At 45.8% G+C, this 22,091-nt stretch overlaps 1 protein-coding gene across 4 annotated transcripts in view; it reads right to left on the bottom strand.

Annotated features, from left to right (window-relative positions):
* The window catches only part of SRGAP2 (SLIT-ROBO Rho GTPase activating protein 2), a 278,328-nt gene that overhangs the window by 63,652 nt on the left and 192,585 nt on the right, over positions 1-22,091 (bottom strand). For all 4 annotated transcript variants that reach the window (XM_007670239.2, XM_029068496.1, XM_007670248.2 and 1 more), the window contains exons 5-9: positions 16,465-16,680; positions 15,360-15,488; positions 8,419-8,643; positions 3,807-3,908; positions 1,821-2,018 (exon numbers count right to left, since the gene is read on the bottom strand). In XM_007670239.2, the coding sequence (XP_007668429.1) occupies positions 1,821-2,018; positions 3,807-3,908; positions 8,419-8,643; positions 15,360-15,488; positions 16,465-16,680 (870 nt within the window). The remainder of the gene's footprint in view (positions 1-1,820; positions 2,019-3,806; positions 3,909-8,418; positions 8,644-15,359; positions 15,489-16,464; positions 16,681-22,091) is intronic.

The raw sequence follows: 22,091 nt of genomic DNA, 5'->3' as shown, positions 1-22,091 counted from the left end.
GCCTCTTGGAGGAGGTGAGTTCTAAGTAGGGTTTTGAAGAGGGGAAGAGAATGAGTTTGGCAGATGTGAGGAGGTAGGGCATTCCACGACCGCGGGAGGACGTGGCCCAGGGGTCGACGGCGGGATAGGCGAGACCGAGGGACGGTGAGGAGGTGGGTGGCAGAGGAGCGGAGCGTGCGGGGTGGGCGGTAGAAAGAGAGAGGGAGGAGAGGTAGGAGGGGGCAAGGGGATGGAGAGCCTTGAAGCCTAGAGTGAGAACTGTTAAAAGGCAATATCAATAGCATGTGGGCTAGCAACATTTCAAGAGAAACATTGCCAATGGACATGCACACTGTTTTTTAAAGCAGTATGACCCAATGAAAAGAACACAGGGAGTCAGATGCCCTGGGTTCCAACCTGGCTCTGCCACTTGCCTGCTGTGTGACCTTGGGCAAGTCACTTCACTTCCTTTCTGCTTCAGTTTCCTCAATTGTAAAATGGGGATTCACTATCCATTTTCTCTCTTACCACACTGTGAGCTGATGAGGGACATAGGCTAGGTATAACCTAATTAACTTTTATCTACCCCTTCATTTAGGACAGTGCTTGACATATAGTAAGCGCTTACCAAACATCATAATTATTACTATTATTTTAAAATACGGCATTGAGGCTCTGGAGAAGCTTGGAAAATAGATATTAACAGAAGATATTTTTAGCACAGAAGAACTTCATCAATTTTTGCATATGGTATCTCAAAACTGCAGTCTGAGGGACTGATGTTAGGAACAAGTAGAAAGTTCTTGAACTTGTAGGTAATTATACACGGAAAATGGGGACATAGGAATGTTGAAGACTCCCTTCCTTAAAAACAGGACAGGGTCTCATTTGCCTAAGATATTTGACATTTGCTGTTTATTTGGGCTCACATGGGTCTCTCTCAGCCCTATGTACATATCCACAATTTATTTATTCATATTAATGTCTGCCTCCCCCTCCAGATTGTAAGCTCACTGTGGGTTGAATGCTCATGTCAACCAACTCTGTTATATTGTACTCTCCCAAGGGCTTAGTACATGCTCTGCACAGAGTAAGCACTCAATAAATAATACTGATTGATTGATTTAGGAGGAATGGATGGCATGACTTCTTGGGTCTTTTCCATCTCCTTCCAATTTCCTATGAAGCAGGGTCAATAGCTTTAAAATTCAAATCTTTTCACCTTCTACCAGCTTCTTTAATAATTAGCTTTGATGCTTGAGTGTTCCCAGGACATTCTCCTCTTGTTTGACTCCACATTTAAATCTGGCCAGTGTTAATTACTGTAATTACAAACAGGGTCCCTTGAACTGTTCGCTCTGACATACGGGGGTCATCGAAACCATTCCTCTCCCTCCATCCATACACCTTTGAAAACAGTATGAAGCGGAAAATGAGCCAACGACACAAATTAAAACCTCTCTGAGGGAAACAGCATGGCCTAGTGAATAAAGCACAGGGCTAGGAATCAGAGGACCTAAGTTCTCATCCCAGCTCCATTCATTCAATCATATTTATTGAGCGCTTTCTGTGTGCAAAGCACTGTACTAATAAGCTCCACCACTGTGTGACCTTGGGCAAATCACTTAACTTTGTCTCTCAGTTCCCTCACCTGTAAAATGGGTATTAAGACTGTGAGCCCCATTGGGGACATGTATCTTATATTTACCTCAGAGCATAGTACAGTGCCTGGCACATAATAAATGCTTAACTAACACCATTAAAAAAAATATCCTATTATCCTGGGGTAGGAGGCTCAGCACTCCAGATATTTACATTATCTCTCAGTCGAATATTCTTACCGTAAAGTAGAACTGCTCTGTCTCCTGCTGGTTGGCCCTTCTCTTGGCAATGCTTGGCTTACTCATGAAGGTTTCTGAGACAGTGGACTTGACAGACTCCATGGAATTGCTGTATTGAAAGCAGTCTGAGACATCAAAGTCCTCAATCGTCACAATGTCTTGGATGGTCTGCAGGGTGGCCTCCATTGTTTTCTTCACCTGTCCGAGGGAAGAAAGGAGAGAGGCTGGGATGAAATCAACAGGGTTCAAAGCAACAGGCAATCAGTGAGATGGGAGGGGGAAAAGTGTAAAGGAAGGGGAAATACTTCTAAGCTTTCCTTCCCAGATGATATTGCTGGTGCCCTAGTATCACCCTTGGTAACTGGTGGACCGCTCACTCAAACCAAGGTATCCTAACCAATTTCTCCAGCATAGCTGGATATGCTAATTCAGAGGGCAAAGAAAGAGAATGAAAGAAATCCAGGCAAAGGGAGATATGTTTCCCTGTACTCAGATGACCAAAAGTTAAAATGGAGTATTATTGCTATCTCTTTAGCTAGTGGAAAGAGAAGCATTCTGGGAGAGAGGGGATACCTGGCCTCCAACTGGCCTTTCACTCTGCTGTGAAACCTCAAGGTGTTTAATTTCTGTTTTACATCCGTAAAATGAGGAGAATCATCCTGGTCCCCTGCCCATCCTTCTGGGACATTGCAACAACAAATGAAATGAAAGATACGAAACAATCTGAGTTCAGAAAAAAAAAATCATTACACCAAAGCCATTTCAAAGAATGAGAAAGTCACAGCATGCCAGAGACATAGGGATTTAAAGAGCCAAAGTCCAATGCTTGTATTTGTTTGAAAATACTGAAGAGAACCAGGCACAAGGGGGTGGTTTCAGAAACCCAGTATTGCCTGTCCGGCTGCCAAGTGCCACTTAGATGAAACGTGAAGGGAAAGGGGCCATTTGGTAAAGAATGGAGATCTGCCTTTGGCCATGTAAGAGCAGCTTCCTGCAGTTCAAGGGCAGGATGTAGAACTGGAGGAAAGGGAACCCTCTATTTGGTGAAAAAAATTTCTACAGCGAGAAGGACCATTTACAGCTTGGAAGGCTCCTGGTTTCACTGTCCAGCATCCTCTATATCGTTTCCTTCACCTTCCCCTCTGCAGAATGGCATAAACTGGATGGCAAAGACATGACCCTTGCATTTGGATTTGCTCCCTCTATTCACCCCTCCCTCAGCCCCACACCACTTACATTCGTTAATATCTGTCATATTAATATCTGTCTCCCCATCTAGACTGTAAACTCCTTGTGGCAGGAAACATATCTATCCATTCTGCTCTACTGTACTCTCCCAAGCCCTGCACACAGTACACACAGTAAGCATTTGGCAAAGTGGATAGAGACCAGGCCTGGGAGTCAGAAGGACCTGGATCTAATCCTGGCTCTGCCACATGTCTTCTGTGTGACCCTGGGCAAGTCACGTAACTTCTCTGGGCCTCAGTTATCTCATCTGTAAAATCGGGATTAAGAGTGGGTGTCCCGTTCAGGACATGGACCGTGTCCAAACTGATTAACTTGCATCTACCCCGTTGCTTAGTACAGTGCTTGGCACACAGTAAGCGCTTAAGAAGTACATGGCATAGTGGATAGAGCAAGGGCCTGGGAGTCAGAAAGTCATGGGTTCTAATCCTAGGTGCGCCATTTATCTGTGTGGCCTTGGGCAAGTCACTTGAATTTTCGCTGCCTCAGTTCCCTCATCTGTAAAATGGGGATTAAGACTGCGAGCCAACCCAATTTGCTTGCATCCACCCCAATGCTTAGTACCGCTCCTTGCACACAGTAAGCACTTACCAAATATCACAATTATCATCATTAAGTCCAATTATTTTTATTATTGTTAATAGAAACAACTGATTGGTTGTTGGTCGAGAGGAAGGTCTAGGCCGACAACAAGGGCCACACGACCCCCAAGGGACTCAGTGAGGGCAAACTCAAACTCACCTCTTCATTCTCAATCTTCAGAGTGGATAAGCGAGATTGTAGCTGTTGGCACCTCTGAACTAGTTCACTCTGAACCGGCTGCTGGGCGCAGAGCTGGGACCCCTGCCGAGAGGAAGTAATACCACGTTAGGAAGTGCCAGGGCACACAGATGTCTGGGCCTGGGCAGTCCCTACTGACACCAGTGACACCACCTTCTGATCGTTATCAAGCCTACAGCTGGATCCGGTTTAAAAAAAATCTCTCCTAGTCAGAGGAAGGGCGGAGGAGGTAAGGCGAGCCCCGAGACGGGCAAGTTGGAGAAGGGAAGGGGGAGAAGAGAACAGTTCAAGGAAGGGGTGGAGGAGATGAAATGAGCCACTGTCTTTACCCCTACAGTTTTATGGACTGCCCCCTTACCTCTAGGAGCCGGCTGGGGACCTAATTGGGAGCTAAACTGGAGACGTGACTTTATGCCCAGCCCAGGACTGAATATGAGATCTGGAAGTGAGCGAAGTTTCGTCTAGCCCCATCAGGCTCTGAGATCCAACAGGGGTTTAATCAGGGTGATCTTGGAGCCCATCTCCCCCAGACCTGTCAAGGCTGCCTGGTGGGTGGTCCTGGGTGAGAAAGACATTCGGAAAAGGCCGGTCTCCCCAGACTGTTTGAGTCTGTACTTTGCCCTCCCTGCCCTGAGCACGTACATGTCTCATTTTTCTCCCGAGTTCTGCTCCCCGTCCCCTCGAGGGATCCCAGAATCATAATTAAAGTTGGCTCTCTCTGGAAAGGAGAAACCCTACTTATGAGCCTCAGAATTTCATTTACCTGGAGGCAGGCACCTATTGCTAAGGAGACTTCCTTCCTCCCAAGCCTCCCTAAGAAAAGATAACTTGGTAAACAACTCAGCAACCAACTGCAGGGAAACTTCAGCCTGCCTGCCTCCTTCCTTTCCTGTCAGCTGTCCCAAGCTTCAAAAATTTCCTGTAGAAGACTTGAGGGGCCACCTATTCTCCTACATTATTCTCTCTAGCTCATTTACTTCACTCGGAGTGAAAGTGGAAGAGAAGTGGCCCAGGAGGTTAATTTGCTCTGGGGCTGACTCACTGCATTCAAGGGCTTGGAACACTAAAACAGCAAGGAGCTGGAGGGCTCCTTCAACAACTTGATAGTCACCCCACCCTAAGCCCCACAGCACTTCTGAACAGATCCATAATTAATTTTAATGTCTGTCACCCTGTCTAGACTGCAAGCTTCTTGTGGGAACGGAACGAGTCTGCCAACTCTGCTGTACTCTTCCACACACTTAGTACACTGCTCAATAGACACCACTGATTGATTTTTTTAATGGTATTTGTTTCTACGTGCTAGGCACTGTACTAAGTGCTGCAGTAGATACAAGCTAATTAAGTTGAACACAGTCCATGACCCACATAGGGCTCACAGTCTTAATCCCCATTTTAGAGATGAGGTAATCGAGGCACAGAAAAGTGACTTGCCTAAGGTCACACAGCAGACAAGTGGTAGAGCTGGGATTAGAACCCAGGGCCTTCTGACTTTCAGGACTATGGTCTATCCACTAGGCCATGCTGCTTCTCTTTGACTGATTGAGGGCTCCAAGAATTGCCCAACCCAGCAGAGATGGAGGTTGGCTTCCGGAAGGCACAGCTTTCCCACCTTTCTTAATCAGTGGGACATACTGGAGAACATGCCCAATTCTGGCTTGGGAGACTGTAAGCCTCATGGGGTCCTGGTTCCAAGTGCTTAGTTCAGTGCTCTGCACAAAGTGCTCAGTAAATACCACTGACAGGGACCACATCGATGTACTCTTCTCCCAGCACTTAGTACAGTGTTTTACACCTAGTAGGAGCTGAATAAATACTATTATGACTACTATTCATTAGGCAGAGATGAATCAACGTTTGCAAAGCTACCCAAACACAATCAGCATTAAGGGCTCCATTGGCTGCCTCCTGAAGCATACAGAGATGAAACATTAATTCCAAGTTTCATCAGCCAGGCAGGTTACCAGAGAAGGCCATTGGGCCAGGAGAGTTGGAAGCAAGGAACTGAGAAGCAGGATGGCATAGTGGATAGAGCATGGGCCTGGAAGTCAGAAGGACATGGGTTCCTAGCCTGGTTCCACCACTTGTCTGCTGTGTGACCTTGGGCAAATCACTTCACTTTTCTGTGCCTCTGTTATCTCATCTGTAAAATGGTGATTGAGACTATGAGCCCACGTGGGACAGGGACTGTGTCCAACTCTATTTGCTTGTATCCATTCCAGGGCTTAGAAGAGTACCTGGAACATAGTAAGTGCTTTACTAGTACCATAACTACTATTAGTCCCTAGGGCAATCACTAGGTGTCTTCCTTCTGCCCTGCTGTTCGAAGTCTTCTTGACAACTCTGGCTTCCTCACTTCCTGAGCAAAGAGCGGGAGTGGTTGAATACAAATAGGCCAGTCTGAGGTCAGAAGCAGCAGACCTACTTTCCACAGAGGAGGGATTGGTCTTGACCTTTCCCTTGATCCTCTTGGATGCTCAGCCGGCAATCTTGCCCATCGGCTTGACCTCCTCCCCAGGCAGGAGGCCAACTGGAGTTGGCTCTCAGATCTGAAGAGGAGTGAGCTCACTCCTGCTCCTGGAGGAACAGGCACAATGGAGAAAGCTGGATGGCCAAACCAGTCCCGTCCAAATCCTTTGGCTGCTTTATGTCATTGGTCAGGCATCTGAAGCCTCAAGAGCCACTGGGGGTGTGGAGATCTGAGCCAAGCGCCTCCTAAAAGCACATTTGAAATCGCCTGATGTCTGATACTCGTTCCTGGAATCCCGCGACCTCAGACCGCCATTTGGGGCCTGAGCCAGTCGGGCCTAGCTTCGTCGTCCAATGCCACGGCATCTTGGCACCCAGGTGCCCCCTTTTAGACTGGGACCTCCTGGAGAGCTGGGGCCCTGTCTAATGCTCACCTGTGTATTCTTTCCCAGTGCTTAATACAGTGGTCAGCACCAATAAGCGCATATTACTGTCATTACCCCACTACTACTGGGGAAACGGCGTGGCTTAGTGGAAAGAGCACGCATCTGGGAGTCTGAAGACCTAATCCCGGTGCCGCCACTTGTCTGCTGTGTGACCTTGGGCAAGTCACTTACCTTCTCTGGACCTGTTACCTCATCTGTAAAATGGGCATTAAGACTGTGAGCCTTATATAGGACAGGGACGGTGTCCGACCTGATTATCTTGTATTACCCAGTGCTTAGTAAAGTGCCTGGCACATAGTAAGCGCTTAACAAATACTATTTTTTTTAAAACTATCACGTGCACAGACCCCATCTGGTTGTTTCCCAGTGCTTAATACAGTGGTCGGCACCAGAAAATGCATAATACTCTCGTTACCCCTACTACCGCCGGCCAAGGCAAACAACCATCACTTTGGGAAGGGGGCTTGTGGTCCCTTCACCCTCCCAGAAGGGAGGGAGGGGCTTGTCTGGAAGGGGTCTGATCCCTTTCAGCATCTTTTCATACCCCTTCTTTGACATGGGCTGGACTGGATGCTGGCACCTACTGGATGGTGGCACCTTTTTCCCCAGGCAATGGCCCAATGTATTCTGGAGTGTAACTTGAGGCAAGGGGTGGCCACAGAGAGCTTGCTCAAAAAAAAATAAATTTCCCCGATGGCTGAGGATGAAAGGGGAAGGAAACCAACAAGCAAAGGGACCCTGTTCCTTTAAGAAGCAACGGCCCTGGTGATGCATACTTTGGCAGCACGCTTACTATCAGGGTGCGCGCTAATGTGCTCCAGCTGGGCTCCAGGTCACGGGGAGTGAAGTGCATGACTGGGAGTGGGATGGAGAGCCCGGCATCTGGAATCCTCTCTCCAGAGAGGAGGAGCCAGTTGGCTTGGAAGGTTGGCGGCTCAACAGTTGAAAAGGCAGCATGGTGGCAGGGATGGTTCCCCAAAAGCACAAATGATTTTCTAACAGGAGCCCTGATCTGGGGTGGTGGGAAGCCTGAAAGGGCTAGAAGGTGGGGATGTGGCCAGTAAACATGGCCAGGAGCTTGACCGGTGACAGAGGTGGCTCTGGGGCTCCTCTAATTCTCACACCCACCCCCAACCTCTGACTCCATCAGAGGTCACACAGCTTGGCTTCTCTGAATCAACCACCCGCCTCCAATAGCTCATTATCTGTGGAGGTGGAAGCAAGCTTTAACTCATTTTGTTTTCCTGAAGAAGCAAGAACAAAGCCTGGTCTTTAGGACCTTTCCAAGACAGGAATATCCCCACCTCCTAAGGTGGACTGGTGACCCTAGTGGAGCTCTTGCCATGAACAACAAAATTCCTCCTAAACAGCGTGGTCTAGTTGATAGAGCATGGGCCTGAAAGTCTGAAGGCCCTGGGTTCTAATCTCGGCTTCTACACTAGTTTGCTGTTTGACCCTGGGCAAATCACTTAACTTCTCTGTGCTTCAGTTACCTCATTTGTAAAATTAAGACTGTGAACCGCATGTGGGACAAGGAGTGTGTCCAAGGTCATTAATTTTAACTTATTTAATATTTACACCAGTACTTAATATCATGCCTGGCACATAGTAAGCGCTTAAATACAAATAAAGAAAAGGGGAGGAGGCAGGAAACTTACCATATCTCCCATATGGGGCTGGAACTCAAACTTCATAGGTGGGCAAAAGACATTGTTGTACATCTCCATGAGGCGCTGTTTATCGCTGTTGGCATCCAGGTTCTCCACAGCATTTTCAATGGCGTCTAAGCCCTCGTGTTTGGACTGTTCCAGGTTGAGCTCAGCTGATAAGAAGGTCCGCAGAGCCCGGTTTAGGCTGGCATGGTAGCCCAGGTCACAGCATTGCTGGAGGGGACAGACGGACACAAGAGTGGGCCACATAAGCACCTCAGATAGCAGGACAACACTTTTCTGGACCCTGCTGTTGGGGGGCTCAAGCAAGGTTATGCTTCAGGAAGGGGAGGGAAGCCAACACCTTGGGTCCCATGTCTGGAACAGGGGAGGGGCTGAATTTGGGGGAATTGTGAATTTACAGATGGAAACGGCTCCCTTCTTTGTCCAGTGGAGCTACCTCCCAAGTCCTAAGGTCAGAAAAACACAATGGGTATCACTCACTTCATTCAGAAAAAAGCTTATAGCATTAGAAGTCATTCAAAAATCAGCTTTCCTCAAAAACTGATTCTTTCCTCCTTTTCTCTTCTGCTTACCCCTCCCCACTCTCATCCCTCGTCACATCTCACAGCATAAGATGATAAACACATATTATATAAATGTGTGCGATGTGGGTAGTACGGAGGCTAGCAATACCACAGGAACACTAAGGTAGGACTGCCGGACCCAAGAAAGAGTTAATGGTTCACTTCTCCAAGGTAGCGTCAGTAGAACCTGATCCTAGTACCTAATACCTAATTGTGGTATTCACAAATACCACAATTATAATTATTATTCGCTCCTCCAACGCCAACCTATTCACTGTTCCTCAATTTTGTCAATCTCGCCACCAATTCCTTGCCCACATCCTCTCTCGGACCTAGAACTCCCTCTTCCCTCGTATACGACAGGGCACCGCATCCTCCACCTTCAAAGACTTAGGAAAATCACATCTTCTCCAAGAGGCCTTCCCCATCTAATCCCTCATCTCTCCTACTGCGTCTAATCCCTCTCCCTTCTGCGTCACCCCTGTTCTTGAATCTGTACCCTTTAAGAATTTGATATTCACCCCGTCCTCAGCCCCACAGCACTTACGTACATAATCATAATTTGTTTTATGTCCATCTCCCACTCTAGGTGTGAGCTCCTTGTGGCCAGGGAATGCATCTACCAATTCTGTTGAATTCTCCCAAGTGCTTTGTACAGTGGTCTACGCACAGTAAGCACTCAGTAAATACCACTGATTCACTACTAGAGCCCTGCGCCACATTCATTGACCACCTACTTTCTGGGAGCTGTGTTAGGGATGAATATTCTAGAAGAAAATTCCAAAGGAAGAGAGGGACCATCTACCTGAATGACTTTCTATTTGGAAAGTAGGGATCACATGACCTCTCCTCCTCCATCACCATTCCTCATTTTGAGCAACAACATCTGAGAAAAATAATATATGACACCACATTTTCTCCCCTGCATTCCTCTACTGAATTTTAAAAGATTCTACCTTTTTTTTTTTTAAAGGGGGGCACCTGCTCATATTTGTTAAGCACATACAATATGCCAAGGCACTGTATTAACACTGGGGTAGATACAAGATAATCAGGTTGGACACAGTCCCGGTTCCACATGGGGCTCGCAAACTCCATTCTGTAGATGGGGTAACTGAGGCACAGAGAAGTTAAGAGACTTGTCCAAGGTCACACAGCACAAAAGTGGCAGAGCTGGGATTAGTACAGTGTTTAGAATAATAGTAATAATGATTTTTGATAAGCGCTTACTATGTGCCAAGCACCGATCTAAGTGCTGGAGTAGATACAAGGTAATCAGGCTGTCCCACGTGGGGTTCACAGTCTTAATCCCCATTTTACAGATGAGGTAATTGAGGCACAGAGAAGTTAAGTTACTTGCCCAAAGTCATAGAGCTGACAAGTGGCAGAGGCGGAATTAGAACCCACGACCTCTGACTCTTAAGCCTGTGCTCTTTCCACTAAGCCACGCTGCTTCTCTAGCATAGTCCTCTGCACACAGTAAGTGCTCAATAAATACAAGTGAATGAATACGGAACCCAGATCCTCTCCCAGGCCTGTGTTCTTTCCACTACGCCACACTGCTTCACTGTTAGTCGATGCACTGTGCTCTGGTCCAGTGCCAATGGGGCATGGTAGGTGCCAGCCTGTGGCAAAGGACCAGCAGTTGACAGCTTAATTGGAGGTGGCACACAAAAGGATGAGAAATTCAATGGGGTGGGAAGAACAAAGAGAGTCCTAACAAAGGCAATCTGAATGATAATTTGCACAGGCAAAATGAATTTCCTCTCTGGGGAGGCTGCTTGGCATGGGGCGCTACTGCCCAAAAAAAGGAATAATACTATGTGTGTGTACTTACTATGTGTCAAACCCTGTTCTAAGCGCTGGGGTAGATACAAGCTAATCATATTGGACACAGTCCCTGTCCTACATGAAGCTCACAGTCTTAATCTCCACTTGAGAGGTAACTGGTATCTGTTTTGTTTTCTTGCCTGTCTTCCCCTTCTAGACTGTGAGCCCGTTGTTGGGTAGGGATTGTCTCTATCTGTTAATGAATCGTACTTTCCAAGTGCTTAGTACAGTACTCTGCACCCAGTAAGTACTCAAATACGAGTGAATGAATGTATGTAGTATCTTTCCCAAGGTCACACAGCAGACAAGGGGCAGGGCTGGGATTAGAGCCCAGGTCTTCTGACTCCCAGGGCCATATTCTCTTCCCTGGCCAGATTCAATGGAGGGAAAGCAGGGGCCTCAGAAAGCGGGTAACTGCCTGTTAGCTCCATGGCTGCAAATACCAGTCAATCGGTCAATTGTATTTACTGAGCACTTACTGTGTACAGAGCACCGTACTAAGTGCTTGGGAGAGTACAATCCAACAGACACATTCCCTGTTGGCAACAATCTTAGAGTCTACAGTCTAGATATTACCAATACAGGTCAAGTCATTCACAAAGAAAGGCAAAAATGAGCACCACAGAAGAGGAGTCAAGGGCAATTGAAGGGAAGGGTTAGGTCCATGGGGCTCAGTGCTTAGTACAGCACTCTGTACATAGTATGTGTTAAATAAATACTATAACTACTACTAGGATTTTATGGGGCTTCTATTCCTCTCCGTGGGCAAATTTGCAGAGTGAGTAGCAACATATGTCAGGATAGCAGAAAAGAATATTCATTTTCCTTCCTGAGTGGAAACTAAGCTAATTAAGAACCAGGCTCCAGTAACAGGTTTGTATGCCTTTAGCCAGCTGCTTTAAAGTCTCTCTCCCAATCTCACCAAGGAGGTGACCCTGACTCCTGCAGTTTCACTAGCCAGAAGATCCTGATTTTTTATTTTTAATGGTATTTGTTAAGTGCTTACTATGTGCCAAGCACTGTACTAAGCACTGCGGGAAAAGACAAGTTAATCAGGTTCGTTACAATCCCTGTCCCACATAGGATTTACAGTCTTAATCCTCATTTTTCAGATGAGGTGACAAACCCAAAGTCAAACAGCAGACAAATGGCAGAGCTGGGATTAGAAACCAGGTCCTTCTGACTCCCAGGCCCATGTTCTATCCACTAGGCCACGCTGAGACTCAGATTCTAAGAACACCCGACTACCCCAGCTTTCTCTGGGTTACATAAATGTTTGACGAACATACTCACAAGGGAAATCAATTTTTTATAAGACTTTAATGATAGCTCATCAAGAGGCCTGATGGTCTGAAATGACAGCTCATTAACCCTTCATCAGGAGGCAGCTTTTAACTATCATTAGAGGGGATCACATCCCCAACATGAGAGGAGGAAACTGGGGGTGGGAGGGGGCTGGTTTACATCTGCTTTTAATTTAGGGGAAAGAGGAAAAAAAATATTTTCTTCTGCAGAAATTCCCACCGAGCTGGCAGAACCCGGATCAATTTAAAGTGAAGCAAAGGGCCAATTATAACAAACACACATCTCCAGCGTTGAGCTCGCCTTTCTGGTCTAGAGGAAACCGGGGATCAATAGTGAAGACCCTGCCTTCTCCCATGACTTTTAGAAGCCAGGCTGGAATGAGGGGACAATCGGTCTGTTCTTCCTCTACCCAGTCACTCCAAAGGTTCAAGAGAGTCACAGGATCACGTGGGAGGAGACATGGCATTCCAATGATTCTACGGTCAGTAGAGTCAATCCAGGCAGCTCGGAATGTCTTTGCAGCCTGAAATAAAGAATCTCTTGGGGGTGTGTTTCAGAGCCCTTAGCAGGATTTTTACAATACAGGTTTAAATTTCCTTTTTTAAAGAGTATTGTAAAAAGAGGAGCGTAGTCTCACTGAAACATATAAAGCACTGACAAAAATAACTTCTTGGCTCTTCCACTTAGTGTTTTAAATCTCAAAACCCAGGAGAAGAGAATGGGGTTTTATACATGTTACAGATGGTAATGAAAGGGAGCGTGACTCGTTACATGCCATCTAGGGAGTCACAGCCCCAAGGATAAGAGTCTAATAAAACTCCGGTTCCACAAAATGCTGCTTGCCGATGTATCTTTATCCCAGCTTTGCCAATAAGTACTTGACCACAGTTAACCTCAGAAGATACTCAGTCAAATAAATGACACCAACAGTCTTTACTACACACTCAACGAAATACGTAACTTAACCAGGGTAACAAAGCTGCTTTATCCTAACCTTGCAGAGGAAACAAACCTAACAAACTGAATTTAGAACCAACAGCCGAAGCTGTTGGGAGTATGGGAGAAGGCCTTAAAAAGGTACACAATTGTCTATTCCTGGAAAGGACAGTGAAGTTTGCTCCAAGCAAAGGCTGGTCTTTACACTCATGTGAGGAGCTGGGAAAGATGGTGGCTTAGAATGGACACTGTGAATGGAGCCCAAGGACACCACCAGACCCTAACGGACAGTCCCTCTAAGACTGTAAGCCTTATGGGCAGGGATTGTGTCCAGTCTATTGTACTATACTCTCCTAAGGGCTTAGTACACTGCTCTGCACACAGTAAGCGCTTGATAAATATCAATGGTTGAATGACTCGTACTCAGCCCTCCTTTTCCTCTGTTCCCCCTCCCCTCCCCATCACCCCGACTCGCTTCTTTCGCTCTACCCCCTTCCCCGCCCCAGAGCACTTGTATATATATCTTCATGTTTATAATTATAATTCTATTTATGTTTATTAATGATGCGCGTATAGCTAATTCTTTTTATTTGTAATTATGCTACTGATGCCTGTTTACTTGTTTTGATGTCTTTCTCCCCCCTTCTAGACTGTGAGCAGGGATTGTCTCTATTTGTTGCTGAACTGTACTTCCCAAGTGCTTAGTACAGTGCTCTGCACCCAGTAAGTGCTCAATAAATACGATTGAATGAATACTCCCTCAACCACTTAGTACAGTGCAGGGGCCTGGGAGTCGGAAGTACAGGGGTTCTAATCCCGGCTCCACCACTTGTCTTCTGTGTGACCTGTGTGCTACTTCACTTCTCTGTGCCTCAGTGACCACATCTGTAAAATGGGGATTAAGACTGTGAGCCCCACGTGGGACAGAGACTGTGTCCAACCCAATTTGCTTGTATCCCCCTAATGCTTAGCACAGTGCCTGGCACATAGTAAGCACGCAACTACTACATTATCATTATTAATAGTAGTAAAACCTCAATAAATACCATCGATTAATACTTGTAGAATTGGTGATAAAGCCGGAACAAAGGCCTGGGACACAGGAAGTAAGCAGTTTAAGGCAATTTGATTTGGTGACAAACTTGGGGCAGCAGGTAGAAGAAAAATTGGCTTTGTCCCTTATGTGAAGACTCAATCTCCCTCTCAAACTACATACACACACCATTACACTGAGGACTTCAAAAGGACTTAAACCTTGATTACAAGGCATGTTCAATCTATCGTCCCAAATCAGAAAGGAGGAAGAGGAAAGACACCTTTTTCCTAACAGGTAATGGTACCCAGGCATTCCCAGCCAGTATCCAAAGCCTCTCCTCTTTCCTTCCCTTTGAAAGGAGATCCCCTCTTCTTTCAGTTGACAGACCCTCAGAGTTTAACTCCCCTATCATTCGGGTCACCCTTTACTCTCAAGACAAAGCCCTGGCTGGAAAGAAGGTAATGTCCTTTCAGCAAGTCGAAAGAGGTGGTCTAGAAAAAGCCAAAGTTCAAAAGAGCTCTTCCCATTACAATAATGATGGTACTTGTTACGCACTATGTGCCAAGCACTGTTCTAAGCCCACCCACTGTGATACCAAAAACTCTCACCCACTTCTGCACTGCTTCAATTCGACCAGTTGCCCCCAGCATCCCTCAGCCCTACCTTCTAAGATGAACAGTGCAGCCTAGTGGAAAGACCATGGGTCTGGGAGTCAGAGGACCTGGGTTCTAATTCCGACTCTGCCGCCTGCCTGCTGTGGGACCTTGGGAAAGTCACTTCTCTGTTCCTCTGATCCCTCATCTGAAAAATGGGTATTAAGAACGTGATACCATGTGGGACAGGGACTGCGTCCAACCAGATTTGCTTGTATCTACCCCAGCATTTAGCACAGTTCCTGGCACAAAGTAAGTGCTTAACAACTAACACAATTATCATTATTCAGTAAGTCCATCAATTGTATTTATTGAGAGCTTACTGTGTGCAGAGCACTGTACTAAGCGCCTGGGAGAGTTCAATAAGAGACACATTCCCTGCCTAGAACAAGCTTACAGTCTAGAAAGGGAGGCAGACATTAATATAACTAAATATTATTGTTCACTCCCATCTTTCTAAGTCTCCAAATCCTACAAGTCCTTCCAGATGAGCGGAATTAAATGCCCACCAGCTTGCGCGTAAAAGAGACAGAGAGCAGCCATGCCAGTGGATGGCTGACCAGAGCGAGAAGTCCGCTGGGCACCCTGCATGAAAGCACTTACATCGATGAGGTCAGACAGGTCGTGAATGTAGTACTTGAAAACAGATGCATTGGTCGCCTCCAGAGCCAGTAAGTACTCATTCCGTGCTTTAATGGCCTTCAGCTTATTCTCCGTGTACTTGGCTTGGCGCTGAGAAAGGGAACAAAAGTTCAATTTTTAAAATTGTTCTCTGAGAGGCAAAAGGAACAGTACACTTGAGAACCATAATTATTCTGCTACTCCCAATGTGCTTCTCCCTGAAATTAGGTTCTCATTCCATTTAATGAAATTGAAGGACATAATGTAGATCAATCTGGGGCAGGTTAATGATGATCTCTCTCTTCAGCTTTCCCTGCATGGAACCCTTCCTTGCAGGGTGCGATGATGGGAGGAGCAGGAGAAGGGAGAAGCAGGCTCCCCTGCTGCCCCAGTCTGACTTGCCAACCAGGCGGCATTAATGCCAATCTACAATCCTGCCTGCCCTTTGGGCCCCTTCATTTGATTTCTGTAGGATCTGGTCTGCTCCAGAAAGAGTCTAGGGTTGGCAGCTGCCTCTATTTGTCTAGGCAGTTCGTGACAGGTTGTAGTAGTCCTGCTTTCTTCCTCGAAAGCAAGGGAGAGAAGTCTACGAGGATAACCGCACCGGAGCTTTAGAAAATTCATTAGTAAAACCTAATCAAAAGGTACCACCAACCTGACCAAAAATTCATGCTTGCCCCTTTCCAGGACCTTTCTTCCTGCATAAGTACAATGCTAAAGAACAAATTCAAACTTCTGTTCTTTCCCTTTTGTCTGCCATGAACTGTTTTGTGGCAATTTTCAAACCTGCTTTAACATAAATAGGCCGAATAAGGAAGAAGTTGAGTAGCAGAGGTTAGGCCTGGGTAGACTGAAGTAGGCCCAAGAAGCACCCACTTCCACTAACCATCCCACTCTCATTCATTTATCCATTCAATTGCATTTATTGAGTGCTTACTGTGTGCTAAACACTGTACTAAGCACTTGGGAGAGGACGGTAAAATAATAAACACACAGTCCTTTCCCACAATGAGCTTACACTCTCCCTGACTTGGCCTGATCTTCTCCTCTTCCCGGACCAATCTCTAGAGCTCAACGGCTCACCCACCTTCTCCTTCATCTTCTCAATCTTCTTCACTGAACTCCTCCGGACGTGTTTCTCCTCGATCCTAACGTTGGAGGTGGAGTCGGGTGAGCGAGGCGTCTGCCGGTCCTCCTGCTTCACTGACTTGCCGATCTGCTTCTCTTCCTGCTTCTCCGCCTCTTTCAGCTTGCTCTGGGCACTGATGCTGTCCGCATTGTACATGTGATAGGTCTTCATTACCTGTAAGACACCCCTCAAAAAAGTCAAGCCAGTCGGGTCATTTTCCGAGTTTTACTCCCTAGAGGCTGAACTCAGACTCTTCCAACCCTCCCAAGCCAGTGTAGTCACTTAGAGAAAAATTCAAACATGTTAAGTTCAGCAAATAATCTTTGTTAAGGGCTTACTTTATGACAAGCACTGTGAGAAAGTACAAGATAATCAGGTCAGATTCAGTCCCCCCAAAACAAAGTCAAGCATCTTGTGCACAAGCTTAGCGTTAGCAATTCATGACGATCATTTATAATTATTTTTGTTTCTACAGAGTTTTTTTTTATTAGCCAACCGGTATACTTAGAGGACCTCTGAGAGGGAGATAGTTATCATGGAACAATAACAGTTGTTAAGACTGAGGTAGAGAAGGGAAATTGCTTGCTTCATGGGTGAGGTTGTACTAGAACTCAAAACCAATCCATCAGTCGTACCTGTCAGGTGCTTACTGTGTACACTGCACTGCACTAACCACTTGGGAGAGTACAAAATAACAGAGTTTGAACTCATGTCCTCTGCCCACAGGGTGCTTACAGTACAGAGGGGGAGACAAAGATTAATATAATATAAATGGTCAGAATTGGTCATTTCCTATTCCAGCTTCTGTCCACAGACCCACTGTGCCCAGAATAAGTATGTTTCCTTGACACCAAAGGTTGCGCTCACACAAATAAAAGATAAATAGCTAGAATTAAATGACTAAGAAATACCTGGGCCATCTCCAAACAATGATACCAGCAGTGCCATGCCTTATCTTGGTTTAGACAATTTCAGGAGACTAGCTCTTCCTCCACTACTGATATTGACAGGATCACCATCCTCTCCATCTCTCGAACCCACAACCCTGATATTAGCCTCGACTCTTCCTTCCTTTTATCCTTTTACCCATAGTCAGTCTGCTTCATCTCATCACTCATTTCTGCAGATATTCTGTTCCACTCATTAACTCCACACTCCCTAACTTGGAAATATGTTGAACCCATCCATCAATTAATAGTATTTTCTTAGCATGTACTGTGCCCAGAGCACTATACTGAGCACTGGGAAATTACAAGTGAATTAGTAGACATGATCTTTGCCCTCAAGGAATTTGCAATCTATGTGAGGCAGACAAGTCTGTGGCCAGATCCTGCCAGACCTCCACAAAATTTCCAGAATCCACACCATCCTTTCCACTCGAACTGCTATCATGCTGATCCAGGCACTTGGCTAGTGCATCAGCTCCCGCCTCTAGATTATTTTTTTTCAAAGGGTATTAGTTAAGCCCTTACTATGTGCCAGACACTGTACTAAGTGCTGGGGTAGATACAAGGTAAAAAAAGGTTGGATATAGTCCATGTCCCACATGGGACTCAGAGTCTTAATCGATATTTTACAGATGAAGTAATAGCCATAGAGAAGTGAATGACTTACCCAAGGTCACACTGCAGACAAGTGGTAGAGTCAAGACTAGAAGCCAGGTACTCTGACTCCCGGGCCTGTGCTTTTTCCACTAGACCATGCTGCTTCTGTCAGTCTGCTCCCCAGACCATCTTTCTGAAGCAACACTCTGCACTGCCCCCGGCCCTGGAGCTGTACATCAACAAGAAAAGCAGCGTGGCCAAGTGGAAAGAGCAGGGCAAGGACCTGGGTTCTAATCTTGGCTCTGCCAACTGCTTGCTGTGTGACCTCGGGCAAGTCACTTAATATTAATGATGGTACTTAAGTGTTTTTACGTACCTGTTCCCCCTTCTACTTAGACTGTGACCCCCATACGGGACAGGGACTGTGTCCAACCTAATTAACATGACCCTACTCTAGTGCTTAGAACCGTGTTTGATGTGTAGTAAGAATTTAAATACCATAAAAAAAACCTAGAGTTGCCTTTCTTAGATATGTATTGCCCTAGGCAACCAAAATCCAGCTGAAGAGGACTCGTGCTTCAGTCTGCCAAGAAATCTTAGTCTAACTTGATTCAAGGGCCAGTGGTTGGTCATAAGCAACTTGCTAATAATAATAATGGTACTTAAGCACTTATTATGTGCCAAGCACTTTTCTAAGCATTGAGGTAGACAGAAGTTAATCAGGTTGGATACAGTCCCTGTCCCACATGGCACTCATGGTCTTAATCCCTTTTTTTTTTTTTAACAGATGAGGCAACTGAGGCACAGAGAAGTGAAGTGACTTGCCAAGTTCATACAGCAGACATGTGGTGGAGCTGGGATTAGAATCCAGGTCCTTCTGACTCCCAGAACGATGCTCTATCCACTGTCATGCTGCTTCTCCACAATTAAAGGCTCTTTTATCAGATCATCAGTGGTTCTGATGGGAATACCATTCAAAAGAGGACTGCTCTATGATCACCGGTGAACACCGACGGCATAAGAGGCAGAAGACTCCATGGGATGTGGACATAGGAAAAAGGGCAGAATGAAGTGGCAGATGTGGTTCACAGTTCAGGGAGGAAGATTTAATCCCTGTGGTATAGATGAGATAACCAAGGCACCAAGAAGATAAATGACTTGCCCAAGGTCACACAGTGGACAAGTGACAGGGTAGAGACTGGAACCCAAGTCTTCTGACTTCCAGGCCGGAGTCCTTTCCACTTGACTACGTTGCATGGGCATTTGATCAAAGGCTTGTTACCTTGTTAGTTAATTCAATGCTTACTTTTATCTTTTTTTCTTATAATTGTGTCTATGGTCTTACTCTTTTACTTTCTGTATTTTTGGCATATTGTGTCAGGTTGTCACTGTGTGCTCTGTATACAGTAAGTGTTCAACAGATACAATAATCGATTGTCATGCCTGTTAGCTTGCAAGGAATTTAAAGATGGGAACCATAATTTATATTTGTTGTGTGAGCCAAATGCCTAGTACAGTGCTCTGCTCATTGCACGTACTCAATAAATGCAGATGATAATGGTATTATAAAGCAAATGAGATGGACCTGAAAGTTCAGAGTCAAGAGTCAGTCTCATTTTTGATACCCAATGTTCTAATGCGTTTCACCTTATTCTGAACTCTCAAACAATTTTCCTAAGTGCAAAAACTCTTCTCTCCTTAGGCAGTGACAGAGATGGGGACGGAAGCTATATTTACCTACCAAGAAGAGCGCAGCCGTTATTAAAAAGGCTTTCTGAATAATTTATACAGGCCTTCAGGTCTCTAGTATGACTAGACTCAAAATGCAGTCATTTACTATAACATAGCTGGAATAGGCCTGTCTGCCCAGCACCTAATTCTCCTTCACCACCTTCTCTTCCACCTGATATCTACGCTAAGATCAGCGGCATTAAGTTTCCAAGAGAAGCAGCATGGCCTAATGGATGGAGCACGAGCCTGGGAGTCAGAAGAACTTGGGTTCTAATCCCAGCTCCATGATTTGTCTTGCTGGGTGACCTTGGGTCACTTCTCTGTGCCTCAGGTACCTCATCATGAGGATAAAGACTGTGAGCCCCATGTGGGACAAGGACTGTGTCCAAGCCGATTATCTTATATCTACCCCAGTGCTTAGTACAGTATCTGGAATACAGTAAGCACTTAACAAATACCGCGATTATTAATATTACTATTTCTTGTGCTAATTTTCTTTTTCAAACAGGAAGATCAGATTTGGAGACGTGACAATGCAGTTGGAAAAGAGGTTAGTTCCAAGGCTTTCATCTTAGAGGTCAAAGCAGTCTTTGAGAAGCAGTGTGGCCTAGTGAAAGAACATAGGCCCGGGAGTCAGAGGAGCTGGGTTCTAATCCCAGCTCTTCCACTTGACTGCTGTGTGACCTTGGGCAAGTCACTTCACTTCTGTATGCCTCAATTACCTCATCTGTAAATTGGGGAATAAGACTATGAGCCCTGTGTGGGACGGGGACTGTGTCCAACCTGATTACCTTGTATCCACCCCAGTGGCTGGCACAAAGTAAGTGCTAAACCAAATCCCATTTTTAAAATCCCCCAAAATGAAGTTTTAAAAATAACATCTTCAACTTTACAGCATCTATCTTCTAGTAGTACAGAGTCTTTTCCCAACTCTTAGTTCATCTGCCGTGCCACCCTTGTGAGAGTCAGGAATTATTAATCCCAAAGCAACAGATGGGGAAAATGAAGCCCAGTCTTGGTGGAATTGATAACACGCTTAATAGGTAACCGGCACTGAGCTAAGCTCTGGCATAGATACGAGATAACCAGGGAGACAAGCTTTGGTAAAAACAAAAATAACATTCTCTTCAAAACCACCCCTGGAGCTATATTGACTTTTTCTGAATTTGCCATACACAAGCTAAACGGTCCGGTCCCAAAAGCTGGGCCAAAAGGTTATGAGAGAAAGGAGCCAGAAAAACATTAGCCGTTGATGTAGCTCTGCTAATTACTGTTACTCTAAGTCACTTGAACACCTGAGTGTGGTCACAGAGATGAAAAAAATCATCTCAACTGTAGCCTGAACACCATCCCTGCCAGGCCCTGAGTCTGTTGCTCCACTTCCTCTTCTTTGCTGAACTGCTTTCGATCTGCTCCTTGACCACACAATGAATAGGAACATTTGGCTTCAGATTTCCTATCACGGGTCTAGTCTGGATGATGAGGTAAAGAACCAGTGTGGCCTAGTGGAAAGAGCACAGGACTGGGAGTCGGAGAACCGGGGTCCTAATCACAGCTCTGCCACTTGCTTACTGTGCAACTTTGGGGAATTCACTTTTTTTTTCAGTAATGGTATTTGTTAAGCGCTTACTAAGTGCTGGGGTGGATACAAGCAAATCGGGATGGGCACAGTTCCTGTCCCACATGGGGCTCATAGTCTCAATCCCCATTTTACAGATGAGGTCACTGAAGCACAGAGAAGTGAAGTAACTTGCCCAAGGTCACCCAGCAGACAAGTGGCCACAAGCTCATCAGGTTGGAACAATCCCTGTCCCATATAGGACTCAGAGTCTTAATCCCCATTTTACAGATGAGGTAACTGAGGCCCAGAGACTTCAAGTCACTTGGCCACAAGTGGCAGACTTCTGACTTCCAGGTCCGTGCTCTATCCACTAGGCCATGCTGCTTCTAATGCAGAAGTTGTCACTTAACTTCTCTGTGCCTCAGTTCCATCATCTATCAAATGGGCATGAAATACCTGTTCTCCTTCCTAAACTGGACTGAAAGCTCCATGGGGGACCTAGTTACCTTGTAGGTACCCCAGAATTGAGTATAGTGGTTAGCACAGGGTAAGCACTTAAATACCACAATTCTCTGCTCTCACAAAGCCAATGAGCATCCCAAAGCCTCTTTAGGGAGGCAGCCTGATCTAACTTTAAAGGAATACAGAAAACCATCTGCGGCCCAGAATACCGACAGCCAGCTCATTATGGGTAACAGGCACGTGGAATAGCAACTGAGAAAATTGGGCCTGTTCCTGAAATAGCTCAG

This window comes from Ornithorhynchus anatinus, chromosome 7 (genome assembly GCF_004115215.2).
Source record: "Ornithorhynchus anatinus isolate Pmale09 chromosome 7, mOrnAna1.pri.v4, whole genome shotgun sequence".
Lineage (NCBI taxonomy): Eukaryota > Metazoa > Chordata > Mammalia > Monotremata > Ornithorhynchidae > Ornithorhynchus > Ornithorhynchus anatinus.
Note: the sequence above shows the minus strand (reverse complement) of the source record. Positions and strands in the feature narration are given on the sequence as shown.